Source organism: Myotis myotis, unplaced genomic scaffold, assembly GCF_014108235.1.
Source record: "Myotis myotis isolate mMyoMyo1 unplaced genomic scaffold, mMyoMyo1.p scaffold_m19_p_6, whole genome shotgun sequence".
Taxonomy (NCBI): Eukaryota; Metazoa; Chordata; class Mammalia; order Chiroptera; family Vespertilionidae; genus Myotis; species Myotis myotis.
The window spans coordinates 64,112,456-64,130,167 of NW_023416368.1; the positions used below are offsets into that span (position 1 = coordinate 64,112,456).

Sequence of the window (17,712 nt, forward strand, 5' to 3'; positions counted from 1 at the left end):
ACATTCACAGGTTCTGGGGGTTAAGGAGTAGATATCTTTGGGAGGCTATCATTCAACCTGATACATATGATTTTTATTCATTTTTTAATTTATTTTTTAGGGAAAGAGGAAGAGAGAGGGAGAGAGAGATAGAAACATCAATATTGAGAGAGAATCATTGATTGGCTACCTCCTGCACGACCCCCACTAGGGATCAACCTGCAACCTGGGCATGAGCCCTGACCGGGAATCGAACTGGTGACCTCTTGGTTCATGGGTTGACACTCAACCACTGAGCCATACAGGCCAGGCTGACTTTTATTCATTTTGAACAATGTGGACCAACCTGCACTATTTTTTTTTTTAAAAAAACAGTGTCTTGTTTTATGCATCACAATATGTTTCAATTGTGTTTTCTCCGTCTGGCAGCCTGCACTAATTTAACAGCTAGTTTGAAATTCTGTCCTTTATTCTGATTTTTCCAGCTACTGTCCTCTAGGACCACAAGACCTCCTAACAACATGTCATTCCTTGTCATGGCCAATAGTCCCAACTCACAGAAAACTAATCGTGTTCATCAGAACTCTTTCCGTTGCCAGTGTAACTCAGCTTAAACTGGCTTAAATTAAAATAAAAATAATAATGTATTGGCTCATGTAACTGACAAGGGGGTATGAATGGGCTCAGGCACAGTGGGGCAAACACTCAATTGCATCTTCAGGCATTTCTTACTTGCTACATCTGTTTGATTTGCTTTCTTCTGGGTTGGCTTTTTCTCAGGCAAAAACTAATGCTTCTAAGTACAGTGGGGCCTTGACTTACAAGTGTCCCGACTAATGAGTTTTTTGAGATACCAGCTGTCTCTCAGCTGATTTTTTGCATTGAGTTGATAGAGTAATTTGAGTTAAGGAGCTCTTTAATGAGTTCCTTAACGAGCTCGGTCTCAGAACTAATTAAACTCGTAAGTCAAGGCCCCACTGTATTTGCAAAAACCAAAAGTGCCCGGCTTCCAATCTATCATGTTGGCAACCCTCGCCGAAGAAGGCACTGCCTCTTTCCCGAAAGTTCCAGCAAAAGTCCCAAACAGGATTCTCCTTTACCCAAGTGAGGACATGAGTACATCCCTGGCCCGTCCCTGTCACCAATGGGATCTGGTGCTCTGATTGGCTAGGCCTGAGTCAGATGATCTCCTTGAAGCCTAGGGTGAGCCTATGATCCAGGCCACAGAACAGAGAAGGAGGGACTCCCTCATGCAAATAAAGATGCAATTAATAGAAGATGGAGAAATGGATAAGGCCAAACAAAATTAACATGTTCACTACACCTGTGTCGAATCCAAGCAGTGATTTTTACCTGGAGCTTCTAATGGTATATCCAGACAAAGTCGCTAAAGACAAAATTACCATTGCTTTTTTTTTAAAAAAAAATGTTTTTATTAATTTTAAAAAGAGAGGGAGAGAGAGAGGTTGAGCGGCTGCCTCCTGCACACTGGGATGATGCTCAACCAACTGAGCCACACTGGCCAGGGCAAAATTACCATTGCTTTTAAAAAGCTCTGTCCTTGAGCTACAATGTGAATGGGTTGTTTGTGGAGTCTCAGGTAACACTGGATTCAGGGGAGAAATGGTCTTTTCTCATGCTCAGGGCTGAATCATGAAAGTATTATTTTCTTACAAAAACAACCAAATACTCTAGGATTACAAAAAAAAAAAAAAAAGACACCACACCACAAAACTGTGAACCCACAGTCAGTTACCCCTGTGGAAATTTAACAGAAATAAGTAATTCAATTGTCCAAAAGGTTAAATTGTGACAATAAAAACATGATGTTTAGAGCACTATATTCTCATTTCCAGTAAAACACAGAATAAGAGTAACTGAACTAAAGTTTCTTGATTTTCAAAACTAAAAAGAGACCAATAAAGCTTTCAATTTCACGACTTTTAAAGGCTTTTAAAGTTTATTTTCACAATCTAGTCCTTGGATGCTTGAAGAAAAAAACTTATTTTTTAGAAAAGTTATTCTTTCTTTATCTAAGAGTAGACATATATTCTTAGTCTGATTTTAATTTTTCTTATTTGGATAAGATGACCTAGAGAAATAGGGAAAAAGTGATTTCATGGATAAAGGAATCTGAAAAATCACAATGTACACACATTTCATATTGCTATTTTTAATTTATATTTTAAAATTACTGTATAATCTCACTTTCTTTGTAACAGGTGGTATAATCAGCCGAGTATATGCTGAATAAGGAACCAGCCTGCAGGGGGTGCTGCTTACCTGATTTTTCTATTTAGTGCTGAAATTTCATTGCAACTTTTATTTTTTATTTATTATTATTATTTATATATTTTCTTATATAAAGGAGAAGAAGGGAGAGGAAGAGAGAGCTAGAAATATCAATGATGAGAGAGAATTATTGATTGCCTCCTGCAAGCCCCACGCGGAATCCAGCCCGTAATCCAGCAAGTACCCTGACCTTGATTTCCTGGTTCAAGGTTGACGCTCAACCACTGAGCCATGCCGGCCTGGCTCATTGCGACTTTTAGTGGGGATCCAATTTTCCCAGTGGAAATAATTGTAAGAATAACAAAAGGGGTTATTTAAATCAGGACATTATTAAACAACTGAAAAGTTAACAAAATCTCCAGACCTGCATCATGAAATGCAATTAACTTGACCACATAGGATGAACAATAAATAATAAACTGAGATTTTGATATTACAATTTCTCTGAGGAGCAGGTCAACCCATAACAAAATTAAAAGTATTTTACTCTTCTGATTAAAGATATTTCCTTTCTTGTTTTAAATGCAAGGTATTTACTCTTTTTATCATCTAAATTTTTTAAAGTTTTTTCCTTGAAAACATTCTGTAAAATGTCTGCAACAACTGGTCTGTCTGCCTTTGGGGTAGTTCTTCTCCATCAAAGTGTGTGAAATCATGAACAAACCAGGGGCCTATGTAGTTCAGAGTTGCATTCATAGACAACCCATCTAGGAAGCAAAATAGTTTTTAAAAGGGATTCAAATTTTTCTGAAGTATATTGAGTAATATTGAAAGACATCCCATTTTATATTCATAGCCAGAGGGAAGGGGTTGAGGGGCAGAAAAGGGTCCTAATTTATGGTGATAAGAGAAGATTTAACTTGGGATGGTGAGCACACAGTGCAATATACAGATCTTATAACATAAAAAGCCACACCTGAAACCTATATATTCATGTTGACCAATGTCACCCCAATAAATTTCTCACTAAATAAGAAAAATTGAATTCATAGAAACAGCCTGGTCTGTGTAGCTCACTGGTTGAGCTTTGACCCAGGAACCAAGAGGTTGCTGGTTTGATCCCTGGTCAGGGCACATGCCCAGGGTTGCAGGCTCGATCCCCAGTGGGGGCATGCAGAAAACAGCTGATCGATGATGTTTCTCTCATCATTGATGTTTCTATCTCTCTATCCTCCTTTCCTCTCTCTCTAAAAAATTCAATAAAAACTTATTAAAAATATTTTGAAAAAGAAACCTCTCTCTCTCTCTCTCTCTCTCCCCGTCCCCTAACTTTTCTCCCTCTGTAAACTGCTCAGATCCCCTCCTTCTCCCCAGCCTCTGTTTATATGAAGAGGTTTAGCTTCTCTGAATCAGTTGTTACCGTTTCTCCTACTGCCCGTCAGTCCAGTTCCACTGACCACAACACTCAAGATGGGGAAACCCAGCCAGCCAAGTTAAAACAGTTCCAAAAGGGTAAGGAAGGGCAGAGAAAAACAAAACATTCAGAAGCCTGAGAGAGGTAAGTGAGGAAGGGGACAAGGAATATTCCACAGCACAGACGCCCATCCCGTGTTCTACAACTCCCAGCCCTTGTGGTCCAGCCCTCTCTGCCGCTCCCTCTGGGCAAAACCCGTGGGCTTACAATAGAGGGGGGTTTATAGTCATCTGCTTCTTATAAGGAAAAACAACTTCCAAACTGAGTCTCAACTTTAAATCTTCACTGTTGCCCAGAAATCATGGATGCCAAGGCAATTTCAAGGAAAACCATTCATGCAACCTTCCTACACACCACAATTCAAGCGCTCACTGTCTAACCATGCACAGAGCAGTGATGCAGAGCACAGCTCTGGAGCTGGCCTGGCTGCCTTCACTGTGCAGCTCTGCAGCTTTCTAACTGCAATGGCAGCAAGTGGCTTACCGCCCTGTGCCTCAGCGTACTTATCTGAAGAACGGTGAGAATCATATTTTCTACCGTATAGGGTTGGCACAAAACCTATTACTAAATAAGGCAAGCTTAGGCCCGTGCCTAGCACACAGAAAAGGCTCAATATACAACCACTCTCATGTAGGCTGTGTAGACACATTGATTAGGGATTTAAGATACTGTCTTAAATTCATGGTGTAGAAAGATTTCTATGGGCTGCAATACACACGGTGCTGTACAGTTCTAGTTGACAAAAGGTGTTGTTTAGTTAGACTAGAAAATCAAAGTAACTCTGAGAGTCTACAGCAAGCAAAAGACTGCCCCTGCTGAGAGAAAAACTCATGTACTATAGATGTTGTGTCCCTAAATCTCCAGGGTGAACTTTTTGTTGTTGTTGTTAATCCTCACCGGAGGATATTTTTGACACTGATTTTTCTAGAGAGAGTGGAAGTGAGGGGGAGAGACAGAGAAAGAGAAACATCAATGTATGACACATCGATTGGTTGCTGCCTGCATGAGCCCCAACCGGGGGCCAGGGATTGAGCCTGCAACCCAGCTATGTACCCTTGACCAGAATTGAACCCACGGCCCTTCAGTATGCAGGTCGACACTCTAACCACCGAGCAAAAACGGCCAGGGCCAGGGTGAGCTTTTCGAGTGAATTTACCATTTGACAGATGGTCTGCTATTTCGAATAGGAAGCTGTGACAGTCTGGGCTCTGGGCAAATGGGATTTGGTGCATACATTCTAGTCTGTCCTGGATCATTCCAGAGCTGTGTTGGGTCAAGAATCAAAGGATCTGCCCAGCCAGAGTGGCTCAGTGGTTGAGCATCAACCCATGCACCAGGAGGTCGCTGGTTCCATTCCTGGTCAGGCACATGCCTGGGTTTCGGGGTTGTCCCCCAGTAGCGGGTGGGCAGGAGGCAGCAAATCAGTGCTTCTCTTTCATCAATGTTTTGATCTCTCTCCCATTACCTTCCTCTCTGTAAAGTCAATAAAAACATGTTAAAAATAAAAAAGAATCAAAGGCTCCATGATCATGAGGGCCCAGAATGCCTCCTCAAACTGCTCCATGTCACCAGGCTTAGGGCCTCGTTCAACTCTTGCCACAGTTTTAGATGCATTTGGTGAACTTCAATTTGCTGGTTCTGAAGCTGGCTGTATCTTTGGACTTAAATGCTCTTTATTGCTCTTGGAAGCCTCTTTAGTCACTCCCCTTGTTTGCTGCTCCTAATTTGGACTTAGCCGTATCCCTCTGTTCTAAGCCTCTCATCCCAGGTTACAGCCTCATGATTATCTCTTATCTCCAATAGAAAATAACTGCTATGATGACTTAGTGTTCTTAATTTCTATGAGAAATGATGGTTGTAGGAGTCTTGCGGAGGTCCCAGCTCTATTACAAATTATGGGCAGGTCAGGCCACATTTTGAAATATAGTTTTTTAACTGGATGGGGTAGAATTTGAGGTTCCCACTTGACCTTCATTGACATTGGAGGGCAGGGGCCACTCATCACTGTTAGATAGAATGGGAGTTCCTGCTCAATGGTGATGGTCAGCCACCACTGCTACCTCCTGGGCTGGGAGGGGCCTTGTTACAACTTCCCTCACGGCCTCCACTGACATCATGGGGAAGGATTGGTGTCCTCACTGCTGGGCAGGTGTGGAAATCTACATGGTCTCCAATGATACTGCTTGGGAGAAATGAAGTCCCAGCTCCCTCCTCGGCTTTCTCTAGCCCAGTGTAGGTTGTTAGCATAAAAAACATTCAAATCTATAAAGAATTTTTGTGAGTTTATTTGAGCCAAACTGTTGACAAATGCTGGGAAGCAGAACCTCAAGGAATTGAGATAATGCTCTGGAGAAATGGCAGGTTACATTGCAATCAAAGGAAGGGACATAGGTGGGTTACATGAAATCCATTAGTGATAGATTAGAGAGGCGGGAGAAAGCAAAGCCAGGAAACCCCTGGGATTGTATAAAAAGTAAAATGATACACACATACTTAGGTGGGTGCAGGAACAATGAACATGATAAGGAAGGAATTTGTGGTCTCTGTCCTGGCGCCCAGGCACATTAGGTTGTGCCCCAAGGGGTCCTGAAAAAGGGAAGTTACAAGTTACCCAGACATTTCAAGGATATATTATCATAGATGCAAAAAGACAGGTAGGCTCAGTTCAGGTAAAGGTTGACCTTGTCAGTGAAGATACCGGCCTAGGAGGTGACTACCCACCATAACTGCTTTTAGTTAAAGTTTAATTTCAGACCATCCTTTGTGGTTACTTTAGTTCTCTGAGTTTGCAAGGGTCCCACGCAGGCCTTTCCTGAGCTTGTCAGATCAGCATGTGGCCCCTTTCGTCCACAAGGTTTTTGAGGGGAAGTTGGTGTCACCACCGTTATAGCCTGGGAATCTAGGCTTCCCAATTCAGCTTTTGCTGGGATGGGTAGGCGGGGCTACACCGTTTTCTGGGGTGTTTCACTAGAGCAGAGCAGTTATTGTCTAACAATTTTCTGTGTTGCTAGCTGCCCATTTCTTGGTTCTTGGCTAGAGAGCAGGTTTGTTTTACTTGGTCTACATTCACTGGCATTTCAGGGTTGTCAGCTTTTTTAGCTCCAAGTCTGGGATTTGTGAGGCAGAAACAAAACAAACAAAAACCCCAGGGAACATATCACCTGTAGTCCTGAGGTCCCTAACCAGCCTGCCTTCTCTCTACCTTTTAAAGTCGTCTTAGATTTGCTTTTCATATACTGTCAGGGGTTATAGTTGTACTTAGTAGAAGGAAGACATACATTTTTTAGATGAAGCCGCAGTAAGCTACTGTAAACACTAGAGGTCTCCTCTAATATATATTTTTTACTTTTCTTTTTAACTGAAGAAAGTCTAATTTTCTGCATTCTCAAACATAATTCTGAAGCATTAAATTGCCTTATTAATTTATTTTCAATTCCTAAATATCCAAATCTTCTTAAATTTTATCTTTTTAAAAAGCAGCTTTACCTAGTTATTTTCTCAAGATTATGCTATTCAATGAATGGGGGAAGCTGTAGGCCTGACTACACTGTGGTATTGTTATTATCATCCTCATGGGTCAGTTTATTTTTGACATGTTATATTCATTACACTGCGTAGGAAACACATCACTGCCTTCAGAAACATTACAAAGTAAAACAAAATAAGGTTTCAGAATTTTGAAATCAGTTTTATCCGTGTAGCTTTCATCAAAAAGCTTTCATTAAAAATTTTAATTGTTCCCGAAACTTGAAGAAAAGCAGTTTACAATAGAAATCTTTCCCATTTTAACCAATCTTGGTAGCTGGCGTAGGGTAGTAGACACTTGAACTTTTACATTTTTGTTAACCAAATGTCAACAAAAATTAGTTAAATAGTGCATCTGGAAAAATAAAGAGAATTCTTGGGGCTATTCTAGTTGGTTGTCAGCTCCCACTGGCAGTGCTGCCTGCTCATAACCTCTCACCCACATTCTTTCATCTTCTTCCAGAATAGAGTGATCAATCTTTCCAAATGTCACCACAGAAATTCAAATTGGAACCCTTGGTGCCTTTGGAAATGTAGATCACCTTTTCAGCTAAACTTTAGGTAAAGGTCATAAACTGCTTCTCTAACTCTGATCTCTGGAAACCTTTGGCCATCTCATAACTTAAAACCAGGTTTGTTTTGTTTTGTTTTGTTTTGTTTTTTTACATTGAGATAGAGGCATTCCCATGACCTCTAATTGGACCAACAGGATTTTACTATTAAATCACTTCTGTATTTAGAAATCAAAAATTACCATAACAAAACAGGGATGCTATTTTATACCAAGTTTCCCTAAACTTTTGACCTGGGTGCATTTGTGAGTGAAGACGGTGAGAAAAAAAATACAACTAACTTTCTTCCAGCAGAAAACTTTTTAGTTGTCTATTATTCAGAATTAGTGGTCCTGACAGCTTAAAAAAAAAAAAAAAAGGTCAAAAATCTACATAATGAAAGACATCCCTTGCTGTGAACGCTGAAAGTGATGTATATGACTTGCTGCAGGACCCCAGGCATCCTTTCTATAGAATACATCCTGAATGGCGCCTGTGGAGTTTTCCAATGCCTTCTCCTGCTTCTACCAACACTGGCTGCTGCCTCTACTCAGTATACTCATCCATAGAAACCAACACCCGCCGTATATACTTCACAAAGATTCTTGAGGAACAAGTGATAAGATATATGGGCAGAATATTGAAAGTCCAAACTTGTATTTGTTATCTTTGTGAACAAAATTTAGTCATTTTCTTCTATAAGCTTTTTTCTTTTCCCAAGAGTGAAGAGACATTACTGAAGCTTCATAGTAGGTTAGAGTTTGTTGGCAGCATGGGGGAAGGGTTTTGGAAAAAATAGAACAATGTATAAAAACAACAACAGAGTAGTCTAAAATAATTTAGAGCTTTGAGAAAAAAAGACAATAGCCTGGCCAGTGTTGCTCAGTGGTTGAGCATAGATCCATGAACCAAAAGGTCACTGTTTTGATTCCCAGACAGGGTACATGTCTGGGTTATGGGCTTGATCCCTAGTAGGGGGCGTGCAGGAAGCAGCCAATTGATGTTTCTCTCTCATCAATGTTTCGGTCTCTCTATCCCTCTTTCTTCCTCTCTCTCTAAAATCAATGAAAACATATGTTTAAAAAAGAAAAAAAGACAAAAAGTGTTTGTGTAGACAGAGTAAGAGAAGGGATTGAAGAAATAGACAAAATTCAGATCTTGAGCATGGTACCAGACCAAAGAGGTCCATTTGCCTGCATGCATGTAAACCCAATCAAATGCGAACAGGAGTTTGAAGCCAAGAAAGTAGAGGTTTATTAATTGAGAAAATGGTGTCAAGCCTAAAGTCATTAGGTGAGCTAATGCCCAAAGATCTGGCTCCCCAATGGCGTCCAGGTGATGGGTTGGTTATATGGGGGAAAATATTATTCCTGATGGCTAAAGGAGTTGGGTTACAGGCTCACTGATTGTTTGGGGCCAGGGGACGGAGTAGTTGACCATTGTATCAGGTTCTGATGTCAGCCAGGCATTACTCTGTCTGGTTTCATAAGGGTGTGGTCTGTAGGGTTCTTCAACTTTATTGGGCCTGGGACTGAAGTCAAGATGTTATCTTTAGCTTGACTGAAACTCTGTTTCTGTGGTCAACAGATCTGAGGCTTTCCTTTCCTTTTATTTTATTTATTAAATATGTTTTCATTGAATTTTTTAGACAGACAGGAAGGGAGAGGGATAGATAGAAACATCAATGAGAGAACATTGATTGGCTGCCTCCTGCATGCCCCCTCCTGGGGATGGAGCCCACAATCTGGGCATGTGCCCTGACTAGGAATTCATCTAGTGACTTCCTGGTTCATGTGTCAATACTCAACCACTGAGCCACATTGGAGGGGCCAGCTCCATTTCTTTAACATGACCCTTTCTCCTTTCAGTCTTCTTGACTCATACTGGCCTTGTCCAGTCTACTGGTACCATGACTCACTTGCCTCCTTTCTTTCCTTCACCTTTGAAGCCCTTAGGACAAGCATGTCAAACTCAAAGGCTAACACAGGCCAAATAAATGAGGCATGCAGCCCGTGGGCCACAAGTTTGACATGCTTGCCTAAGACATCCGATTCTAGTCAGCATCAAACTTTCTTTTAAAAAAAGCCTTAGATCGGTTGATCAAGGGAACAGAATTTTGGTCAAATTAATGATAACATCTTGACTTCAGTTGTGTTTCAGCCCCAGGCCCATGAAACAAGGACCCTACAGACCACACTCTCATGAAACTAGATAGAATGATGCCATGGCTGACATCAGTGTCAGAGCACAGGAAATCCATGAACAAGTGGAGTAGAGAAGGCAATGGTGAGAAGAAGGAATTATTTTATGGTAGAAATAAATTAATAAAATATTCAAAGGAGAGGAAAAAAACTCCACAATTATTAATAGATATTATTGATTTCTATCCTAATTTGTCCCTAAACACATTTAAAATGTGCTGGTTTGAAAATCACTTAAAGCTCATGGAAGCTTGGAAGCTTCAAGTTTTACTTACACGCACCAAATACTTCCCTGTGGAGGTCACCATGGGTGGAGTCTTCCTGTCTGGGTGGACCAAGCTTGATTTACAGACACAGCCAAGCCTTCCCAGCATTTAGAGGCTGGAGGGCACTGGCATTCCACAGTCATGAGAGAATTAGTTCCTCAAAGAATCAGCTGCTCTAATGTTACCTCCGACTGGGAGTCCTTGATCAATGTAAAGAGGGAAAAGGTCCAGCTTCCGGTAGAGCCGCAAGGAAGGAAGGGGAGTCTCACTTAGAGTTACTGGTCAGATTAAATCAAAAGTTCAAGGCGGATACTGTGTAAGGCTGATAAATTCTGGGTCCCTTTCTGGGTCTAGAGAAGAAGAAAAAAAATTTAAGCATTTATTAATATTTGTCTCTTAATAGTGATATTTATGTAAATCCATGGATAATTTGCTTCCTCCTGAACAAAGGAAATTTCAAGTGAAGTGAGCTTGTTGAACTTATGCCACTATTCCAATAAAGACCCTCTCATTTGGGCGGCACTCTGAGGATCTCATACTCTGTGGGAGTAAAAGAAAACATTTCAATTTTTTAGGTACAATCATACTTGACTGATGTTAAAAGACACTTGAAATCAAAGAGGTAAACCACTCTGAGCACAAACCAGATAAATTCTGGATTCAGCTATCATGCACAAAATTATGTACTTCAATCTTCAAAAATTATGGACTTATTGTTAAATAAGCTTATCTGGTAACTACCAAAATCAGAGAAAAGAGACAATCTTTTGCTGTTATCATAAGTATTCAATACATGGGGCACATTAACTACTATTAATGGGGAAAATCTCAATGCCTTTCCTACAATTCCAAAGGAGTGGGGTTTTTCTGTTTCCCAAGGGCTCTGCTCTAATCAGATGTCAGCATTTTAATTTTGAAAAGAAAAAAAAAACGTTTGCCATATACTCAAATCCGAATAACCATAGTTATTCTTTTAGCAAAAAAAAAGTGAATATAATAGAGTTCTTTTTATTTTTTTCTATTAGATGCCAGGAAATATAACAAAAAGACATTTCTTTTATTGATTTTTCTCTGATTATAGTGATAATTATATTGTCAATAAAGCTAATGAAGACTCACCAGTACTGGGCACAGTTATAGATGTCCCTCAACAAATGCATGTTGGCTGATTTTGACTGTCCAATTTATCTGTGTAATTTGAGCCCTCTAGGATACTTGATAAGCTACTCATTTATTTAAACCTTTATAATATTCCAGACACTGTTCCAGGTGCTGAGAACAGAGTGGTTATCAAGAGAGAATACACAAAGAACAGAAATGGTTCTCCATCCTGGTTTCAAGAAGAAGAATAAGAGTTCACAGCGACTTGTTCTGAGACTGGGAATTCATTCAGGTACAATAACGACATCTCATTTGGTTGCTCCCTAAGAAATAGGTGTCTGTTCCTCTCAGATTTGAACACTACTCCTACTTTTGATCAATCATTTTCTTGACTTCACAGACCTCCTCTTGTTCATAACTTCTGCATACTCATGACTTCTACATAATGACTTCGCTGAGTACAGCTTCTGCTCTTCTTTGCATTTGCACAGAAAATCCCCAGAGGATGTGATGAGTTCAATCAAGTTGGTTGAACTTCTCCTATTAGTTACAGTGCTTATTCTAGGACCCTCTTATAGATTGCTGGCAAGCTCACATTGGCTACTCTTGGGCCAGGCATCTCCTTTGATCCAGCTGTAACCACGGCTGCTGGATAAGATATTATCATTAGAATCACTCACTTAAGTTTTCCCTCCAGCTTGAGAAATGAGAGACACTCTGCCAAAAGAATACTGTAATTTGAAGTTACCTCGGTTCACTTGAGGGTAATCTGTAAATATCCAGCATCTAGAAAAGTGCATATTCATAGTAAGTGCACAATATGAACAAAATTATTTCATTAAACTACATCTGGAAGTATTAGACATATTTTCATCATAATGCTACACTTGACACTGTCTTGAGCCTAAATCAACTTTGTAGTTTTATTTGAAATGTTCCAACCTACATAAATTTAAACTCAAATATTCTGATATACTATTACTTCTCTGCTGTTGAATACCCTGGACTAAATCTATTTCATTATCTCTCCTCTATAAAATTGGTGGTTTGATTCTAAATTTACTTCTGATATTATCTTCCATGCCTAGGTGATTTTCTCCATAATGAAAATTGTTATGACCTTATTAGTTGCCCATGAAATAAAGCCTTTTCTAAGATTCTTTAATCTTGCATGCAATGTTTTGATCACCTCTATAAATTTTCCTGTTATGTAGCCATGGCATTGTAAAAACTAACTGGGTGATAAGTATAATTTCAAACATAGGCAGTCATTTTACTGTGCTTGCCTTGTATGTGGCTAAAATGTGAATGTTGAAAGAAGTGCACTGACATTATTTTTCAGTTCCACTGAATGTTTGCTCTCACTCTAAACTGGGTAAATTCTCATTCACTTTACAGTCCTTCTTAAAAGTGTCATGTCGCCTCTGTTGCACTCTGCCTTACTCATTTCCATTAAATTATTGCCCTTTCCCAACCTCTGCTTGTTGACATTCTTAGTGAATATTCACAAAATCATTTGCCTCTCTAATCCACAATTTGACCCTTCAGCGGCTTTACTTCCTTTATTCTTTGAATAAACTTTTTTTTTTTAAATTTTATTACAAAATATTTATTGCTGCCCCCGGCGGGTCACGGGGCTGAGGGCTGGTGTGTCACAGCATCCTCTGAAACAGGGCGATGGCCTCGCCCATCTTCCTGAGCTCTGCTTCTGTCTGCTGCTGAATAAACTTTTTTAAAAGTATATTTTTCAGAGAGGGAGGGAGAAGGAGCTAGATAGAAACATCGATGATGAGAATCATTGATTGGCTGCCTCCCAGTGTATGTCCCACACTGGGGATCGACCCCACAATCTGGGCATGTGGCCCGCCCAACTGGGAATCCAACTGTGACCTCCTGGTTGACACTCAACCACGGGGCAACACCAGCCGGGCCTGAATAGGAACAGTATCATGGACTCAAGGACTCAGAGAGCTGCCTATTTTTCTTTGGCACATATGAAAGTGTAATAATGCACTGAGAAATACACTAGCACACAGACTTACCACGTGTTAATATACATTCTCAGCAGCTTGCATCATCCAAGAACATTCTAAAAGATATCAGTGAACTGGAGACAAACTATATTAAAGCATAGATGAACATAAACTCTATACATCTTTATAGAGAGAAAAGGATCACAGTTGAGGAAGTATTTGAAGGCCTTTAAACTGTATATATGAAAACAGACATGGTTTGGTTGGCCTTCTTGCTTAGGGAGGAAGCATCAGATGTTTGCCAACACTTTCTACAACATTCCAAAAAAACTTGGCAAAGTTCTGCTATTAACATGACATAGATTAAACTCTGTCACTGCTATTGATTACATCTGATGAGCACATATTTCTTGAAACCCTGAAACAAGACAAGTCCTTTGCTACTTAAAGGTAATCTAAAACCTCAAAGGGGAATAGCAGTAACCATGCCAATTTGTCATTTTCCTGTTTTCTGCACAGAATACAAAAAGTGATGGCAAAGAGGTTATTGTTCAAAACATCAGATTCTGAATATTTTTCCAAACAGACTTGAGAAAATTAAGTGTTTTGAACAGCAGAAATTTAAATAGGGCATTGCCTTAAAGAGAGCATAGGTGCTTGTTTTGTTAGGCGTGTTCCTGGGTAATGGCTTTTAAATGGAAATGATGATAGAGGAGAGCACACAGCACACCTATACACACAGCACCTTCTTTTATAAAAAAGGTATGGTGACGCTACTGGTTTTAATCCTCTCATTGTCTTGATGGCCAGATTTTCAAAATTTATTCACCAAGTCAGCTAGCACAAATGCCTCAGAAAGATTTTTAAGTTTGGCCAGTGGCCATATTAGTATCCGGAGTCAACTCCTGACTTCTTTTTAGACTTCCACCCATTTTCTCCTGTTTGGTGCCTGTGCTCCTATATGTTTCACTCTGACCTCTGAGACTTCCCAGTGAATGTTGGATAGTCCTTTTATTTAGGTCTGCTCGAGGCTAAAAAATGGGTCCTTGATTTCAAAGTGTTATTCCAATAGGTTGCTGCTTAACGGACTTTTACTGTTTTAAATGTAGGTGCCCCTCTGATAGACTGAAATAGTATTCATACTTACCACCCCTGAGAACTCACAGACGGACAATATTTTATGTACCCATCAGAAGTCCCAAATCATTAAATTGTAGTATCGGTGGTCATGATCTTGAACTCCTCCTGTTTAAGTTCTCCGAGGTCCTCTTTCTCTGAATGTATACTGGGGGTCAAAATATTAGGTCCCACAGCTATTTTTATTGGAAAAGGTTGAGAAGAGACAAATGCTCTGTAGATATATAGTGATACCATCTGCATTTTTCACGGAATCTCAAGAAAAACTGTCAATCCTAAACATGGCTTGGTCTGTGTTAACATTGATGATATTAATTTCTTTTCTAAGAGAATAGGTTATTGGACAGTTTGGGGCTACACAGGCCAGGTCTTCTCAGCTTCCCAAGGATTTGCCCCTACTGTGAGACCCAAGGGCTTTCTTGCACTTTGACAATAAAAAGCATGCACGATTCATTAAAAATATAGACAAGGCTTTATGTTATATTTATTTATTTTCCAGCTTATACAAACTGGATGTAGAAGCATAAACATAGTACATTTCTACCATCTTCAACAAAAATATAACCAATATGTACAATTATTGTATTAAAAATACAAAAGGGATACAGACTCCACCAATGTCTTTCTAAAAGACATACAGGTACAAGTAGTATCAAAAGTATGAGGAAATCACCAGTTAATTGTACATTCTGCACGTGACATCACAGAGCGAACTGAGATTAGCAGTCCTATGTTCTACGCTTACTTAATGCTTAGGTAACATTTGTGCAACTTGTGGTAGAGTTAGATTTCTGTCTTTCTATATGCACATGAGGTCCATAGCCTATATAATAAAACTGGCAAAGAATGCATATTACATGTAAAATTACAAATGCTTAATTGACAATGTAATATATAAGCAAGTAGACAAATGCCATGAGACAAGAGAATTATTAAATAAAGCACTGACATTGTTTGATACAGTGAAAAAACACTGCATTTTGACTCTTTTTAAAATTTGAAGCTATTTACGTTTCTCTACTGATCAATATGATCAGCTGAATTTAATGGAAAAAAAATCCAAGACCAGCAGTTCCTCACATTTGAGTACTACTCGGATTGGCAGCCTTCACTTTTCCGGAGTCTGTGCAAAAACAACACAAAAATAGAGTGGAGGGGTCATTTCAGTCATTATAGGGTTAATAGCAGCTGTGAGCAGGTGGTTGCTACACTTAGGCCTTCTCTATCCATCGTGCGTCCATTAAGCCACTTCCAGTTAGTCTTCGGTGACTAACCCCCCTGGCGAAGGCTGGCATATCCCAACAGGTTTGGGATCTTTTGATCTTTGATCATGGTCAAGGCTTGTTTATTCCCTAATGCCAATTCAGTAAAGGGAGGCTGTCTTGAAAGAGCAGTACGAACAGCTGGCATTAGCTCCAACATCCCAAGCTGCTTTCACTGCAATGCTATCCAGTTATAAACGTTTCTTGAAAAACAAACAAAAAAATCCCTAAAACTAAATAAACAAAAATCAAAGAAACATAACTTAAAAAAAAAGGGGGGAGGTTGCCATCCATGTCAATGGAGCAGGACACACCCTCAAACGACACTGTCCTGCACTCCATAAGGCTCAGACACAGGACGCAAGAGTCCTATTTCCCTCCCCTGGCCATGTGCAAACAGTATGACAGGAGACCCCCACCCACTGGGAAAGGAGTGGAGGGGTGTCTTGGTATCTGAGTGATTGGCTAACAGTTGATGCGTCTCCAGGACAGGGCACTTCACGGGGGGAGGCCTGAAGGACACGGGAAGACAGGGTCCCATGCCAGGTCTTCCCTTCTTCTTGCTGTGGCCACACCCTGTCTGGCATATTTGTTTTTTTTCCTTTCTTTTTTTAGAAACCCAGGCTGGCAACCCTACTTAAAGGTTCAAAATAATACTGTAATTATTAAATGGATATAACATTGACTCTCTGAACACAATCTTTAAACTCATTAAAAAAAAAAAAAAAAAAAAGGAGGACATTGTAAACAAGTGGACAAGCACTGTCCTCAAAGGATTTCATTGTTTTTCTTTGTCTTCCTTGGTGGGTTAAAGGTCCCGAGAAGTTCGGTGGCTAGCTTTTCTCATTATCCCAATGAGACCAAGTGCTAGGACTGGATTGAAATCTAAAAGGAAGATTTAAAAACAACCTTTCCAGGCATTGAGAAGTGCAGCCGGGGTGCCTCATCTTGTGGCGATGATCTTGGAATGTGGAATGATACTGTGTGACGTGGCAGGCAGCAACAGTGGGGACTTGAAGATTGCTGCACTGTGCATTTCAAGCAACAAAGTCTGAAAAGTGCCAGGGCAATTTCTTCACAGTATTTCACATGCAAAGGGGAAAGGAAGAAGGGGAGAAGAAGCCCCATGCTGCTTTTAAGGCAGGGAAGGAGGCAAACTGGTCCACCATCCTCAGAATGTGAGTTCCCGGGCCCCGATGCTGGGGGCGTCTTCCTGTGCTCTCCTTGCGGTGGCTCACTCTGGTTCCAGAAAAGCCTGTGCCTCAAACAGCAGATACTTGTTCATCTTCTGCAAACACAACCAGGAAAGAAAGAGAAAGTGATGAGCAAGTAAGTCCTTCTGGTGCTGAGAGGGTATGTTTGCTGATGTGCTAAATAAAAATACCTTAGCTCTTCTTTTTAGTATACCTCACTTAAAATCCTTGCCTTTTCCTCTAGGTGATGACTATGAATAATAAACACTTTAAAATAAAGTATATATTTAATATATATATATATGCCTATTTAAATATATACACAGTATAGACAACGAGTCTATTTAATAATGAGTTCATTGACACAAGTTTTAAAACAGCATGTGGCTTTTTAGATAATACACCTACATAAAAAAAGTCTAGAAGAATATATAACAAAATGTTAACAGTGGTTATCTGCAAGTGATAGGATTCTAAATAATTTTCATTGATCCTGTTTTGCTTTTTTCTGTCATTATTTGTATACCAAAACATGTTAGAATCAAAACTTAAAAAAAGAAAGATCGGGTGTATGATCTCCCTCCTCCTTCTCAATATAGCTTGAGGTAGGATTGTAGAAGGCGGGCAAGAGAGTTATAGAGAATTATGTATCTCAGACTGTCATTTGGAACTCATTAAAAGTCCAAGTATAACCTTTCCACAGAACACTGAGAATTAGGAGCAAAACCCAGCCATGTACACACTTTATTCAATTGACCACTTCTGCAATCTTTGGTATTTCTTGAGCCCTTTAGAAAATATACACACACAGACACACA

General features: G+C 39.9%; 1 protein-coding gene across 17 annotated transcripts in view; it reads right to left on the reverse strand.

Moving 5' to 3' along the window:
• Positions 1-14,911: 14,911 nt before the first annotated feature.
• RAPGEF2 (Rap guanine nucleotide exchange factor 2) overlaps positions 14,912-17,712 on the reverse strand; it is a 237,367-nt gene continuing 234,566 nt past the window's right edge. For 11 of the 17 annotated variants that reach the window (XM_036314807.1, XM_036314803.1, XM_036314808.1 and 8 more), the window contains one exon: positions 14,912-16,989. In XM_036314807.1, coding sequence (XP_036170700.1) covers positions 16,964-16,989 — 26 coding nt within the window. In that variant the 3' untranslated portion in view covers positions 14,912-16,963. The remainder of the gene's footprint in view (positions 16,990-17,712) is intronic. The other 6 variants (XM_036314806.1, XM_036314810.1, XM_036314802.1 and 3 more) reach the window with 1 other exon arrangement.